The sequence below is a fragment of the Eptatretus burgeri genome, chromosome 17 (genome assembly GCF_056783735.1).
Source record: "Eptatretus burgeri isolate ZD-2024b chromosome 17, Ebu_testis_v1, whole genome shotgun sequence".
In the NCBI taxonomy this organism is placed as follows: domain Eukaryota; kingdom Metazoa; phylum Chordata; class Myxini; order Myxiniformes; family Myxinidae; genus Eptatretus; species Eptatretus burgeri.
This window is the reverse complement of record NC_140977.1, coordinates 54,743,960-54,759,310: the sequence shown is the minus strand read 5'-3', so window position 1 is coordinate 54,759,310 and position 15,351 is coordinate 54,743,960. Positions and strand designations below refer to the sequence as shown.

The 15,351-nt window shown below is 43.2% G+C and overlaps 1 protein-coding gene across 1 annotated transcript in view; it reads left to right on the top strand.

Annotated features, from left to right (window-relative positions):
- TMEM204 (transmembrane protein 204) overlaps positions 1-15,105 on the top strand; it is a 67,315-nt gene extending 52,210 nt beyond the window's left edge. Inside the window, exon 3 of the mRNA XM_085861112.1 lies at positions 14,422-15,105. Coding sequence (XP_085717238.1) covers positions 14,422-14,666 — 245 coding nt within the window. The 3' untranslated portion in view covers positions 14,667-15,105. The remainder of the gene's footprint in view (positions 1-14,421) is intronic.
- The last annotated feature ends 246 nt before the right edge of the window (positions 15,106-15,351 follow it).

Genomic DNA, 15,351 nt, shown 5'->3' with positions numbered 1-15,351 from the left:
GACTAGATTAAGAAAGGGGTTGTGGACTAGATTAAGAAAGGGGTTGAGGACTAGAATAAGAAAGGGGTTGACATCTTGATTAAGAAAGGGTTGAGGGCTTGATAAAGAAAGGGGTTGAGGACGAGAATAAGAAAGGGGTTGAGGACTAGATTAAGAAAGGGGTTGAGGACTAGAATAAGAAAGGGGTTAAGATCTTGATTAAGAAAGGGGTTGAGGACTAGAATAAGAAAGGGGTTGAGGACTAGATTAAGAAAGGAGTTGAGGAGTACAATAAGAAAGGGGTTGAGGACTAGAATAAGAAAGGGGTTGAGGTCTTGATTAAGAAAGGGGTTGAGGACTAGAATAAGAAAGGGGTTGAGGAATAGAATAAGAAAGGGGTTGAGGTCTTGATTCAGAAAGGGGTTGAGGAGTAGAATAAGAAAGGGGTTGAGGACTAGAATAAGAAAGGGGTTGAGGGCTTGATTCAGAAAAGGGTTGAGGACTAGAATACGAAAGGGGTTGAGGACTAGATTAAGAAAGGGGTTGAGGACTAGATTAAGAAAGGGGGTGAGGACTAGAATAAGAAAGGGGTTGAGGACTAGATTAAGAAAGAAGTTGAGGACTAGATTAAGAAAGGGGTTGAGGACTAGAATAAGAAAGGGGTTGAGGACTAGATTAAGAAAGAAGTTGAGGACTAGAATAAGAAAGGGGTTGAGGACGAGAATAAGAAAGGGGTTGAGGTCTTGATTAAGAAAGGGGTTGAGGGCTTGATAAAGAAAGAGGTTGAGGACTAGAATAAGAAAGAGGTTGAGGTCTTGATTAAGAAAGGGGTTGAGGGCTTGATAAAGAAAGGGGTTGAGGTCTTAATTAAGAAAGGGGTTGAGGGCTTGATAAAGAAAGGGGTTGAGGACAAGAATAAGAAAGGGGTTGAGGACTAGATTAAGAAAGGGGTTGAGGATGAGAATAAGAAAGGGGTTGAGATCTTGATTAAGAAATGGGTTCAGGACTAGAATAAGAAAGGGGTTGAGGACTAGAATAAGAAAGAGGTTGAGGTCTTGATTAAGAAAGGGGTTGAGGGCTTGATAAAGAAAGGGGTTGAGGTCTTAATTAAGAAAGGGGTTGAGGGCTTGATAAAGAAAGGGGTTGAGGACAAGAATAAGAAAGGGGTTGAGGACTAGATTAAGAAAGGGGTTGAGGACGAGAATAAGAAAGGGGTTGAGATCTTGATTAAGAAATGGGTTCAGGACTAGAATAAGAAAGGGGTTGAGGACTAGAATAAGAAAGAGGTTGAGGACGAGAATAAGAAAGGGGTTGAGATCTTGATTAAGAAATGGGTTCAGGACTAGAATAAGAAAGGGGTTGAGGACTAGAATAAGAAAGAGGTTGAGGTCTTGATTAAGAAAGGGGTTGAGGGCTTGATAAAGAAAGGGGTTGAGGTCTTAATTAAGAAAGGGGTTGAGGGCTTGATAAAGAAAGGGGTTGAGGACAAGAATAAGAAAGGGGTTGAGGACTAGATTAAGAAAGGGGTTGAGGACGAGAATAAGAAAGGGGTTGAGATCTTGATTAAGAAATGGGTTCAGGACTAGAATAAGAAAGGGGTTGAGGACTAGAATAAGAAAGGGGTTGAGGTCTTGATTAAGAAAGGGGTTGAGGGCTTGATAAAGAAAGGGGTTGAGGACTAGATTAAGAAAAGGGTTGAGGACTAGAATAAGAAAGGGGTTGAGGACTGGATTAAGAAAGGGGTTGTGGACTAGATTAAGAAAGGGGTTGTGGACTAGATTAAGAAAGGGGTTGAGGACTTGATTAAGAAAGGGGTTGAGGACGAGATTAAGAAAGGGGTTGAGGACTAGAATAAGAAAGGGGTTGAGGACTAGATTAAGAAAGGGGTTGTGGACTAGATTAAGAAAGGGGTTGTGGACTAGATTAAGAAAGGGGTTGAGGACTAGAATAAGAAAGGGGTTGACATCTTGATTAAGAAAGGGTTGAGGGCTTGATAAAGAAAGGGGTTGAGGACGAGAATAAGAATGGGGTTGAGGACTAGATTAAGAAAGGGGTTGAGGACTAGAATAAGAAAGGGGTTAAGATCTTGATTAAGAAAGGGGTTGAGGACTAGAATAAGAAAGGGGTTGAGGACTAGATTAAGAAAGGAGTTGAGGAGTACAATAAGAAAGGGGTTGAGGACTAGAATAAGAAAGGGGTTGAGGTCTTGATTAAGAAAGGGGTTGAGGACTAGAATAAGAAAGGGGTTGAGGAATAGAATAAGAAAGGGGTTGAGGTCTTGATTCAGAAAGGGGTTGAGGACTAGAATAAGAAAGGGGTTGAGGACTAGAATAAGAAAGGGGTTGAGGGCTTGATTCAGAAAAGGGTTGAGGACTAGAATACGAAAGGGGTTGAGGACTAGATTAAGAAAGGGGTTGAGGACTAGATTAAGAAAGGGGTTGAGGACTAGAATAAGAAAGGGGTTCAGGACTAGATTAAGAAAAAAGTTAAGGACTAGATTAAGAAAGGGGTTCAGGACTAGAATAAGAAAGGGGTTAAGGACTAGATTAAGAAAGAAGTTGAGGACTAGAATAAGAAAGGGGTTGAGGACTAGATTAAGAAAGGGGTTGAGGACTAGAATAAGAAAGGGGTTGAGGACTAGATTAAGAAAGGGGTTGTGGACTAGATTAAGAAAGGGGTTGTGGACTAGATTAAGAAAGGGGTTGAGGACTAGAATAAGAAAGGGGTTGAGGACTGGATTAAGAAAGGGGTTGTGGACTAGATTAAGAAAGGGGTTGTGGACTAGATTAAGAAAGGGGTTGAGGACTTGATTAAGAAAGGGGTTGAGGACTAGATTAAGAAAGGGGTTGAGGACTAGAATACGAAAGGGGTTGAGGACTAGATTAAGAAAGGGGTTGAGGGCTTGATAAAGAAAGGGGTTGAGGACTTGATTAAGAAAGGGGTTGAGGACTAGATGAAGAAAGGGGTTGAGGACTAGAATAAGAAAGGGGTTGAGGACTAGATTAAGAAAGGGGTTGTGGACTAGATTAAGAAAGGGGTTGTGGACTAGATTAAGAAAGGGGTTGAGGACTAGAATAAGAAACGGGTTGAGGACTGGATTAAGAAAGGGGTTGTGGACTAGATTAAGAAAGGGGTTGTGGACTAGATTAAGAAAGGGGTTGAGGACTTGATTAAGAAAGGGGTTGAGGACTAGATTAAGAAAGGCGTTGTGGACTAGATTAAGAAAGGGGTTGTGGACTAGATTAAGAAAGGGGTTGAGGACTAGAATAAGAAAGGGGTTGACATCTTGATTAAGAAAGGGTTGAGGGCTTGATAAAGAAAGGGGTTGAGGACGAGAATAAGAAAGGGGTTGAGGACTAGATTAAGAAAGGGGTTGAGGACTAGAATAAGAAAGGGGTTAAGATCTTGATTAAGAAAGGGGTTGAGGACTAGAATAAGAAAGGGGTTGAGGACTAGATTAAGAAAGGAGTTGAGGAGTACAATAAGAAAGGGGTTGAGGACTAGAATAAGAAAGGGGTTGAGGTCTTGATTAAGAAAGGGGTTGAGGACTAGAATAAGAAAGGGGTTGAGGAATAGAATAAGAAAGGGGTTGAGGTCTTGATTCAGAAAGGGGTTGAGGACTAGAATAAGAAAGGGGTTGAGGAATAGAATAAGAAAGGGGTTGAGGTCTTGATTCAGAAAGGGGTTGAGGACAAGATTAAGAAAGGGGTTGAGGGCTAGATTAAGAAAGGGGTTGAGGACTAGATTAAGAAAGGGGTTGAGGACTAGAATAAGAAAGGGGTTGAGGACTAGATTAAGAAAGAAGTTGAGGACTAGATTAAGAAAGGGGTTGAGGACTAGAATAAGAAAGGGGTTGAGGACTAGATTAAGAAAGAAGTTGAGGACTAGAATAAGAAAGGGGTTGAGGACGAGAATAAGAAAGGGGTTGAGGTCTTGATTAAGAAAGGGGTTGAGGTCTTGATTAAGAAAGGGGTTGAGGACTAGAATAAGAAAGAGGTTGAGGTCTTGATTAAGAAAGGGGTTGAGGGCTTGATAAAGAAAGGGGTTGAGGTCTTAATTAAGAAAGGGGTTGAGGGCTTGATAAAGAAAGGGGTTGAGGACAAGAATAAGAAAGGGGTTGAGGACTAGATTAAGAAAGGGGTTGAGGATGAGAATAAGAAAGGGGTTGAGATCTTGATTAAGAAATGGGTTCAGGACTAGAATAAGAAAGGGGTTGAGGACTAGAATAAGAAAGAGGTTGAGGTCTTGATTAAGAAAGGGGTTGAGGGCTTGATAAAGAAAGGGGTTGAGGTCTTAATTAAGAAAGGGGTTGAGGGCTTGATAAAGAAAGGGGTTGAGGACAAGAATAAGAAAGGGGTTGAGGACTAGATTAAGAAAGGGGTTGAGGACGAGAATAAGAAAGGGGTTGAGATCTTGATTAAGAAATGGGTTCAGGACTAGAATAAGAAAGGGGTTGAGGACTAGAATAAGAAAGAGGTTGAGGACGAGAATAAGAAAGGGGTTGAGATCTTGATTAAGAAATGGGTTCAGGACTAGAATAAGAAAGGGGTTGAGGACTAGAATAAGAAAGAGGTTGAGGTCTTGATTAAGAAAGGGGTTGAGGGCTTGATAAAGAAAGGGGTTGAGGTCTTAATTAAGAAAGGGGTTGAGGGCTTGATAAAGAAAGGGGTTGAGGACAAGAATAAGAAAGGGGTTGAGGACTAGATTAAGAAAGGGGTTGAGGACGAGAATAAGAAAGGGGTTGAGATCTTGATTAAGAAATGGGTTCAGGACTAGAATAAGAAAGGGGTTGAGGACTAGAATAAGAAAGGGGTTGAGGTCTTGATTAAGAAAGGGGTTGAGGGCTTGATAAAGAAAGGGGTTGAGGACTAGATTAAGAAAGGGGTTGAGGATTAGAATAAGAAAAGGGTTGAGGACTAGATTAAAAAAGGGGTTGAGGACTAGAATAAGAAAGGGGTTGAGGTCTTGATTAAGAAAGGGGTTGAGGACAAGATTAAGAAAGGGGTTGAGGACTAGAATAAGAAAGGGGTTGAGGGCTTGATAAAGAAAGGGGTTGAGGACAAGAATAAGAAAGGGGTTGAGGACTAGATTAAGAAAGGGGTTGAGGACTAGATTAAGAGAGGGGTTGAGGACTAGAATAAGAAAGGGGTTGAGATCTTGATTAAGAAAGGGGTTGAGGACTAGATTAAGAAAGGGGTTGAGGACTAGAATAAGAAAGGGGTTGAGGTCTTGAAGTCACATTTTACATTACTCCTGTTATCATGCTGTCAAAGGACATTCCGAGCCAACTCCTTCATTTATTCCACTCTATTGGGAATTAATTCCCTTACAATAGCCTGGGGAACCGGGTTATCTGCTGGTCTAATGTAACATATAAAGCTCTTTAGAACCACTCACTCACTCACTCACTTGGGGTTAACTCCTTTGGAGGAGTGGTCCAATTGTATGACCATGCATTCTGACCCCTCAGGGTTAGGATGTGTGTTTGATTGACCGTGTGATTCAGCTTTCGGGCTGAGGGGCATGTGTGTGCTTATAGAACTGACTCGATGGACTGTGTGCCTTGGCCGTGGGGTCAAGGTGTGTGCTTCCCAATCTGTTTAAATGTTTTGATCATTCACTCACTCATTCACTGGTTGAATTACTGATATAAATGGTTTGTACTTTCTCGTTGAGCTATAAAAGCTGAAGTTTCACACACTGATGGAAGTCGAAGCCAATATCCCAGGAAAAAAAAAATCACATTCTAATCACGAATTCTTCATTTACTTGAGTTATTTAGTTGCTTACAGAATGCAACCACAATTGACTTCATTAAATATTAAAAAAAAATCTTTCTCAAAATCCACTTCATCAAAATGTATAAAGCTTATTATCTCTGCCACCAAAGGTGGATGGAGGTTATGTTTTCACCCCTGTCTGTCTGTCTCTCTGTCTCTCTGCGTGTTTGTTTGTCTGTGAACGGGACATCTCAAAAAGTTATGGATGGAAATTGGATGAAATTTGATGGACAGGTTGGATGTGTGACAAAGAAGAATTGATTCGATTTTGGTGAAGATCCGGATCCGGATACGAGAATTATTTAATTTCAAAGTGATTCTTTGCCGTCGAGAGATTGGGCCAAAATGATATGGAGCACGATATGACAAAACTTGGTGGATGAGTCGGGTAGGTGACAAGAATAAGCCGATTCGAGTTTGTTTCAGGTCCGAATCCAGATCCGGTCTATCAGCGGTATCCTAAACGTAAACTGTTCAGCTTGGCGGAGGTATGCGCTCTACCAAGTGCCGTTACCGTATTTATTATGTAAGTACGTAGTATGTATCCGAGTAGTTGCTTGCAGTGTGCAACGATGCCCCCACTGGTACATTTACACACACGAAGCTCTTCCGAATCACTCACTCACTCACCGACATCAATGTTTAGTGCTTTCCAGGTGGACTAGAAATAAAAGCAGACATTTGGCATGCTCATTAATTTGGAGCCGGTATTCCATTAAAAAATCGCAAAATCTGTCCGAAGTGTCCATCAACGAAAATATCCACAAACAAACAGCAGCTGGTGTAACTTCGCTCCGGCTCACGGAGAGTCACACGACCGAAGACAAGGGTAAGTCACCTGATCCTGCACGCTCCAAAGGGAGCAAGCGTGTCTCGGTTTTATGGCGGTATGATCTGAGAAGTGTTTGTGCGTTTTTGTCATGTACGGACGGTCATGTACAGCGGAAAGTGTTGCGGTGCACATTTAAAGCAATCGCATGTTTACATACACTGTTGGAACTCCGTATCAGGCACCCCGGTTATAACAACCATTCAGAACATATTTCAATCGATGGATATTTTATACTATAAATCATGATCCAAATTGCTCGAAAACCCGTATTACAAAGAGGGATCGCTTTGTCCCAGCAACTTGAACACAGATACGAGGCCCTGCAATGGAAGGTGGTTGATCTACAAATGATATCTCCAAAATTAATTCCCCAAAACATCAAAATAAACAATCGTTTTATTATTCGCTGCATTATTGTGTCACCCCGGTGGTGAAACGCACGGCCGAGGGACAGAGACTTCAGGTTGGGTGAACCATGCTTGGAGCCTGCCCCTTGGAATCGTAAGGAAAGAGACGGAGCTCGGAGAGACAGAACTTAGGATTTTTTGAAAATTGAATTTATATTTCGCGGCAATATTTGTTCTACCCAGTGGTATAGTATTATTTCTTCGACATCTACTAAAAGGGGTGCCAACTGACTGTGATACCGCAGCATCGTGCTTTTATCATCGGGCGTGGAATTGAACGCAGACCAGACGTAGAATCACTATCTAGCAGCCGATGGCAGCACAATCGTTACTAATCTGAACTAAATCAACATGACGACAAGGAAAGGTGCTAACTTAATGATGAAAGCTTGGATTTGTTCTCTTGTTAATAACAACGTGAAACGTGGGAATAGGTTACAAGGATATGTCACAATGACTTTGTTTTCGACTTCGGTTTGTAAGTTCCAGTTCCACCCCTTAACGTTTGTTTTTCACTTTGAATCATAAACTCAGCCTTTTAGCGTTGCCTGGCAACTCGTTGGAATGTAAACAATCGTTTGTGTTTTTAAACTTTCGACATTTTTATGAGATCCTCGTGGAGGATCTCTCAGTCTTACTCGCGTTGTTGTTCTTCATCTTCTTCTTGTGGACTTTTTTTGTTTCACAGCCGACAGTTTTCATCGAAACTTCCTGAAACTTGGCATATATATGTAGACATACCCCGCGCAGACGGTAACCATCTCCGATTTTGGAAATTCTTCCTAGAAAAAAAAAGTTATGACGTCAAAATATCTCCGCTAATGGAAATCGCCCAAAAAAATTTATCTCCGAAACTCGGCAAGCTTTTTGAATTCTGTTTGCGGGAATCGAACAAGACATTAGCAGAGATGAATTACCGCACATATGATACATCACTATGACGTCATATCAAATTTTATGACGTCATTCCTATTTTTTGACATTTTTTGTTTCACAACCCAGAGTTTTCATCGGATCTCGGTGAAACTTGCCATGTATATGCAGAAAGCCCACGCGCAGGCAGTAACCATCTCCGATTTTGGAAATTCTTCTTAGAAAAAAAGTTGACATCATAATATCACCGCTAATGGAAATCGCCTGTATCATTATCTCCGAAACTCGGCAAGTTGTTTGAATTTTGTTTGCGGGAATCAAGCCGGGCATTAGCACGGATAATTTATCGCAAACCTGATAAATCACAATGACGTCATATTCGTTTTTATGACGTCATCATTAAGAGGACGAGGATCTTAGCTCATTCGAGCTTGTTTACATTAAAATTCCTCTAGCTGTGAACTGTTAAATAAAGGTCTCATTCTGATTGATCACTCATTCTTGATTTACTTTTATTTATTTGTCTGCTTGCGGAAGGAGAGCATAACCCACTTCATGAAATATATAAAAAGTTTATGACTTGGCGAAAAAAAAATTTTTTCGCCAAGTATGTTGGTCTGTTGCGTTTGTCTGTTTGTCACACGATTTTTGGCCACAGTTTTCAAGCAATCGTTGTGAAATTTTTGTGTGTGTGTGTAGGTGGCCGACCAAGAACGGCAACGCTTAATTTCGGTGAAGATCCGAATCTGGATCTGGATATGAGAATTTTTTCACCGATTCCTCACCATTGAGAGACGGGGACAAAAAACGATATACAGCACGATGTCTCTAAAAGTTGCGGACGAGTGATGACAAAACGAGGTGGATGAGTTGGTTCGGTGACGAGAACAAGCGGATGAGATTTTGGTTCAGGTCCGGATTCAGATCCGACCTATCAGTGGCGTACAAAATGTAAACGGTTCAGCCTTGCGGAGGTATGTTCTCTACCGAGTGCCATTCCGTTTCGCCACGTTTCGCTCTATGAGTGATTTTTCACATTTATGTCTGCACGTAGGATGTACCCCAAGATCCGCTTGCAGTCAGCCACACGAGTGCATTGTCAATTTCCTTCCTCGAACACCATCAGGTGGGCAGTGGACAGTTTTGTGGTTGTGAATAAAGATGATTATAATGAGCCCTCCAACCCACAGCTGATTATAATCATCTTTATTTCCAACCTCAAATCTGTGTCCGCCCAACGGTGCTATAGTAAGGAAATAGACAATGTGCTCGTGCGGCAAACAACCCTTGTCGCTCGCAAATCGTGCAGCATTGGCTGTGATGGGACACAATTTGTTTTCTATGTCCCATACACATTCTGGGGGTGACGGAGGGTCTTTCAATTCATACATCCACAACAAATGGAAGCTCAGCCCCAGCAGATGATTTTAAGCTTTATGCCATATCGATGAGCTCTAATAATGGTGAAACATGCTTGCAGCTTTCCTATTTTCTCTGCTCGTGGCTTTTTGAACTATGTATTTATCACCTGTGACGCTTGGTGGACATTGCAAGGTGGACATCGCATGATAGCACTACGTGACAGCCACGGTGTGGTGTTGCAGTAAGTTTGAGACCTGATTATGAATATATGGCTGACATGATGGCCTAGACCTAGAGGTGAGGATGGCCACGTTCACCTCTAATCCTTGGTTGAAATCCCGACCCAGCGATAAACTGTCATCACAGGCTGGATGTTTCATCAATGTGTGTCGTCCCTCGGATGGACGTTAAATCGGGCGTCATGTCTGCCGGCATTAGTTGGTGGACATTAAAGATCCCAGGGTGTCCTTTGCGAAGAGTTGGTGAGCTATCACCAGCACCTTCAACAAATGACTAATTCCTGCTCTGACGATGCTTCACTGCCCAGCATGACCCGTGGCCAAGAAACTGCTCCGGCAGCGCCAAAGCTCTGTACCCCGAAGCATGGTACATCAGAACGGAGATGTGTGTCTGTGCGTTTGTTTGTGTGTTAGCACCGTGAGGCCCCATATTTTGGATGTGGGTTCTTGAGAATATGGGCAAGGTTTTAAAATTGCGCACTTTGGCCTTGAAGACCGTTTTGAGACCACCAAAGAACGCTTTTCAGCAATGCTGAAAAGCTCAGCCAGCAGCACCAGGTTTGGCATCCCCACCCCCCCTGGCAGCGCCAGGTACAGCATCCCCCCCCCTGCCAGCGCCAGGTAGGTCCTGCTAGTTAATGACTAAATCCTTAATTTCACATCCTGAGATAAAGAGAAATGCACAACTAAACAGTTAATGCAACTCTGGTGCATTTCCCAGTCATTTCTGCCGAGCCATGGACCAACATTTTGTCGACGATCAGCTGCAAAACTCAGACATGACGTCATAGACGATGTGTGTGTGTGTCAATACAATAAGTGCAGCTGCGTTCCAATCAAGTCCAGTGAGGTTTGTTCGTACATGGCAAAGATGTTCAGAAGATGCATGAGGTTTACGATGAGGAACTTGGTGAGCGTGCCGTGGATCTTTTCCTGTTTTCCTATTTCTGTGGTGGACGACCCTGCCAGATATAGGTTTGTGAGGCACAGCGGTTTGACAATGCACGTATGAGCGCGTACCACACCCACAGAACCACATCGCTTTGAATCTCCGCTCAGCATGAATTTCTGACTGTTTTGAGACCTTTGTTTCAATCGCACTTCCACATGAGGAACCACTTCGCCTCTGAAGGAGGACCGAGGTTATGTCTTCAACCCTGTTCGTCCGTCTGTTTGTGAGCACGATATCTCAACGAGTTATGGACGGATTCGGACGAAACTTGGTGGACAGGTTGGGTGTGTGACAGGAACAAGCCGATTTGATTTTGGTTCAGATCCAGATCCAGATCCGGCCTCTCAGTGGGATCCAAAACGTAAACTGTTCGGCCTGGTGGAGGTAATGCCTCGTGTTTTCCATTGTAATTATTTTTTTCTTCGCGTGACATCTAAATTCTCAGGAGAAGATTTTGTCAGAAGTATGCTCAGGTGGGACAACCTGTGAGGGATCCTCAGAGCACATTACTTGGAAATATCGACAGAAAAGACTCAAAGAAGCAACAGAGTGGCAGACTGAGAGAGGTTCCCAGGGATGATGCCAACTCCCGGTCCCTCCAGAATGGCAGCACGTCACTGGATTCTGTCAAGGAGAGATTGGTGACAGGCCGGAGCATCGGCCCAAATACGGCAATGATACTCCATGACGGGTCGTATGGTGGCCTTGTATAGACGGAGCAGAGCAGGTGGAGGAAGGTATCACCGAGCATGAAATAAGCAGCCAAAGTACTGGAAGGGCCTTTTAGCTATACCAGCGATGTAGTTTTCCCAGATGAGATTTGAGCTCATATCCAATCCAAGCAGACGGATAACAGGAATTGTTCCTGCAAAGGTGAAGCATCTAAAAGTCAGGGTTGGAAAACTAGGTTATCTTGAACTAGGCACAGACAACAAGTGGATATTTTTTGGTTGAAAGTAACGAGGCAGACTTTCCCCCAGTTAATCACACTCTTGAGGTCCTGATTGAGAGTGGTACTCACACGGACACGGGAAGGAGGAGACAACGTTCCTGGGTAGGTAGTACACCGTGTTGAGTCATCTGCGTAAATGCTTAATTGAGAAAGAATCCAATCAGGCAGATCATCGATATATAACATGAACAATATTGGACCCCACACAGACCCCCTGAGGAACACCAGCATCCGTTTGATGGACAGGGGACGATTGTCCCTCATGTACCACAGTGATTTGGTGACTCACAAGGAAGTCATAAATTGTATCAAACAATTCTCCAGAGATGCCATGTGATTTTAGATTACGGATGAGGCTCTTGTGACAAACTTTATCAAAAGCCCTTTGAGATGTCGAGCGCAGCAACCCTGGCTTCTCCATGATGATCCAAAACCCAATTCACAAGTTCATTGATTAGAGATCACCATCACCAGTAGACCTTGAAAGTAGAAAAGCCATACTGGACATCAGTCAGGAGGTTGTGGTCCAGTAGATTTTGAGAAATCAAGCCCTAGAATAATAATCTTAGAAACTGTCCTGGGTGTGATGATGATAGTGGAAACAGTGGTGTCAAGACCGGAAGGACAAGCTTGCAATGGGTGTCCGTGGTCTTCAAGTGTGGAGTTTGCAGCAAAATTCTCAGCGGAGAGGTTAGCTTTATCGATAGAAGAAGGAAACACTTCACAGGGCCATTGAAGAGCGCAAGAATTGATGATTGGTTACGGTAGAGAATGCCATGAGCAATTCTCCAAAAATCTCTGGAACCTACCTGTTTATTTGAGATAAAATCACAAACAGATTCTGCATACTGTCACTTAGCATTCCAGAACACTCGTTTACGATGGTTGCTCGCGAGGCAAGACAAACGATGTGCCTCACTCAAGCCAACACGGAGATACCGATTGAAAAAGTGATTGCGATGGGCAATAGCAGCAGAACAAGCCGGAGCGAACCATGGCTGAGAGTGCGGTTTCACTTGGTAGGTCCGAGAAGGGATTTAAGAGGTCCGTACCAACACGGATCCACTCAGTAACTTCCTTGGCAGCTTCAGTGATGGGTTGTGACAAAGGATTGAGTTCCCGTGAGCATCGGCAAGAAAAGAGCGCAAGGCACCCCAGTCGGCCTTGCTATATTGGAAGACAGTTCGATGGACAGCATGAACAACGGTCGATGACGAGGACTAAGAGAACCTGAACTTCTATGTTCACATGATCAGAGTTTGGGAGATGGGGGATAATTTTTGCAGGTACAATCCCCAGGATTTGAGCACAAAAACGGATCAAGAATATACCTTTTGTCAGTAACTCGATCGGGAATTTGAGTCGGAGCATGCGACGCGGCAACGTGAAATGCGCTGACACCAGGAGCATATGTGCTGTGAGAGTGAACATTAAAGTCTCCAAAGACCATAATATCAGCAGTTGGATGGTGAGGCACTATCATATCAATAATATCAGTGATAGCATCGAAAATAGCACAATTGGGTGATGATGGAGAGCGATACAAACGATACAGGTAGCCAGTGGAATGTAAAAGTGCGAAGCGAAAGTACATGAACTCCTGCGTCATGAATATCCTCAAGGGAGACCTCATGGCCTAGTGGTAGTGAGGCCTTTGCAAAAACACACGAACCATGAGAAGATGGAAAACCAAGCCTATGGAGGATGGAACCAGGCACTGCAAAAGATTCACATAACACCTCAGTGTGGGGACGAGTTTCACGAAGAACAAGCAGATCCGAAGAGTTCAGTTTCAAGAAGGATTGGATGGCAAAGAAATTGCGACGAACCCCCCCCCCCCCCTGATATTAGCGTAGCAGATATTTAGCGGCAGAGACTTAGGTACCCTTAGTGGTGGGACTTGAAATGCCGGTTGAGAACGGGTTTCATTAGATTGGATAGCCACAGTGTTTTCATATATCGAAGAAGAAGGAAGAAGACAAAAAAGGATCATTTGTTCACCAATCTACGTGTCACGTACAAGGCCACAAGGAGAGACATCAAGAGCCCTAATTAATCTTCAGCCGTAGCAGAGGCACCCTGATGGCCTCGGGAAAACAACCGGATGTCGATGCAAGGGCCACCGTCCATGCATGTTCCTGGCAGGACAGCTACTCCGGCATTTATCACCCGCTGATAGATCAGCCTCTCAATGCATTACCATCGAATTCGGGATCCTGAATTATTGGGCGGCCATGACCTGCAGCATGTTTTTAACCTGTACCATTCAGAGTGATCAGGCTTAGGTTGTCAAACCCAGGGCTCAACGTGCATGAATGATGAACTACAGCTCCTCAAAACGGAACAACCAGCCCCTTGCACCGAAACAAGACAAATAGGAAGTTTGTTTCTTTGCAGCACAAAAAGGGCTGGGAGGGGTTTACCAGTCTGCTTCAAGACAACAAATCGTGCCTCTACCCCCCTCCCGCTTGCGAGTACCACCGAGCCGGGTTTGAAATCAGAGTTGTCCCTCTCTTAGGCAGATGGCCATTCGAGACCTACGAGTAACACCCACCCGCCCAGAGCACCCAGTTTTAAAGGCGACAGGAACTCACTTACACCCTCTACATTTCGTAAGAATCAGGGTCAGCGCGAGAAACCAGGCAGTAGGATTTTGTTAGGAGAGGCTCTTTGAGATGCTGTGCTATATTTGGAACATTTCGGAGGAGATGGAGATGCTCAATCAACCAACCCAATCCCAGCACATTCCCCAACCCATGATGAGCCATTGTTTGTCGTACCAAAAGTTTTGGCTTGCTGCGTTCTGAATGGACTTGGAGAATTCGATTCTTGAGCGGGGCAAATTCGATTAAAATGGGTAAACCATAGCTTTGGGTTTTGAAGCGTTAGATATGAGGAGGGCATGTCTTATCGAATGGAGATGCGAAAGGACGGGCGCCCGAGAGAAGTAGGCTCAGACAAAGCACACCTTTTCATCTTCCCACGTTTCATTTCATTATGTCATAATCTTTTCCAAAAGTATGACCATTCTTTCTCTCCCCACAGGTTTTTCATTGCTTATTGGCCTGGCTACATTCTACCGTGTTGGCCCATACACCCAGCTCTCGTGGTCATGCTACGTGCAGATCGCAGCCTGCCTCTTTGCCACGGCCGCCGCCGCGCTGCTACTCTGGGATGCCATGCGCCTATCAGAAGAATGTCTTCCACGTGAGGTCATCGTCGTGAGGCACGCCGTGCCGCTCCGCCACCGTCGTCGCTGTCAGAACGAGTACGTCGAAACGCCATGCTAAGCTTGGGCCCAGTTAGGTGTTCTAGGCCCGGGCCGTGGGCCAAAGGTTGCTGTACGCCACAGAGTCCTCTCACCACTTATGGCCATTACTTTTTTTATCAACCTGGGCCAAGAGCTTTACGTAACTGCAGATTGGTATTTATTGGTGCTCCCATCTGTGGCAACCGCAACTATGCAACAGTCAAAAGGAAGACTGGCTTCAGGTCATGGTTGAGGTTGCATTGGTGATGTGGATGGAAATAAGATTTCTTTTTGAAGTATCTCCACTGGTTTATTTCACATGCGTGCCGCCATTTCCCATGGAGGAAGGAACAGCCACAGCAATTGTTGAAACCTCTCCAGATGGATTATACGGTATTTAAAAAAACAAAAAACAATTGGAAATGACATTCCAAATCTGTACAGCCTTGTTGTCTCTTTGTTATTTAAAAACACTATTGCACCATATATATATATATATATATATATATATATATATATATATATATATATATATATATATATATATATATATATATATATGTATATATATATATATGTATATATATATATATGTATATATATATATATATATATATATATATATATATATATATATATATATATATATATATATATATATATATATATATATATATATATATATATATATATATATATATATATATGTATATATATATATATAT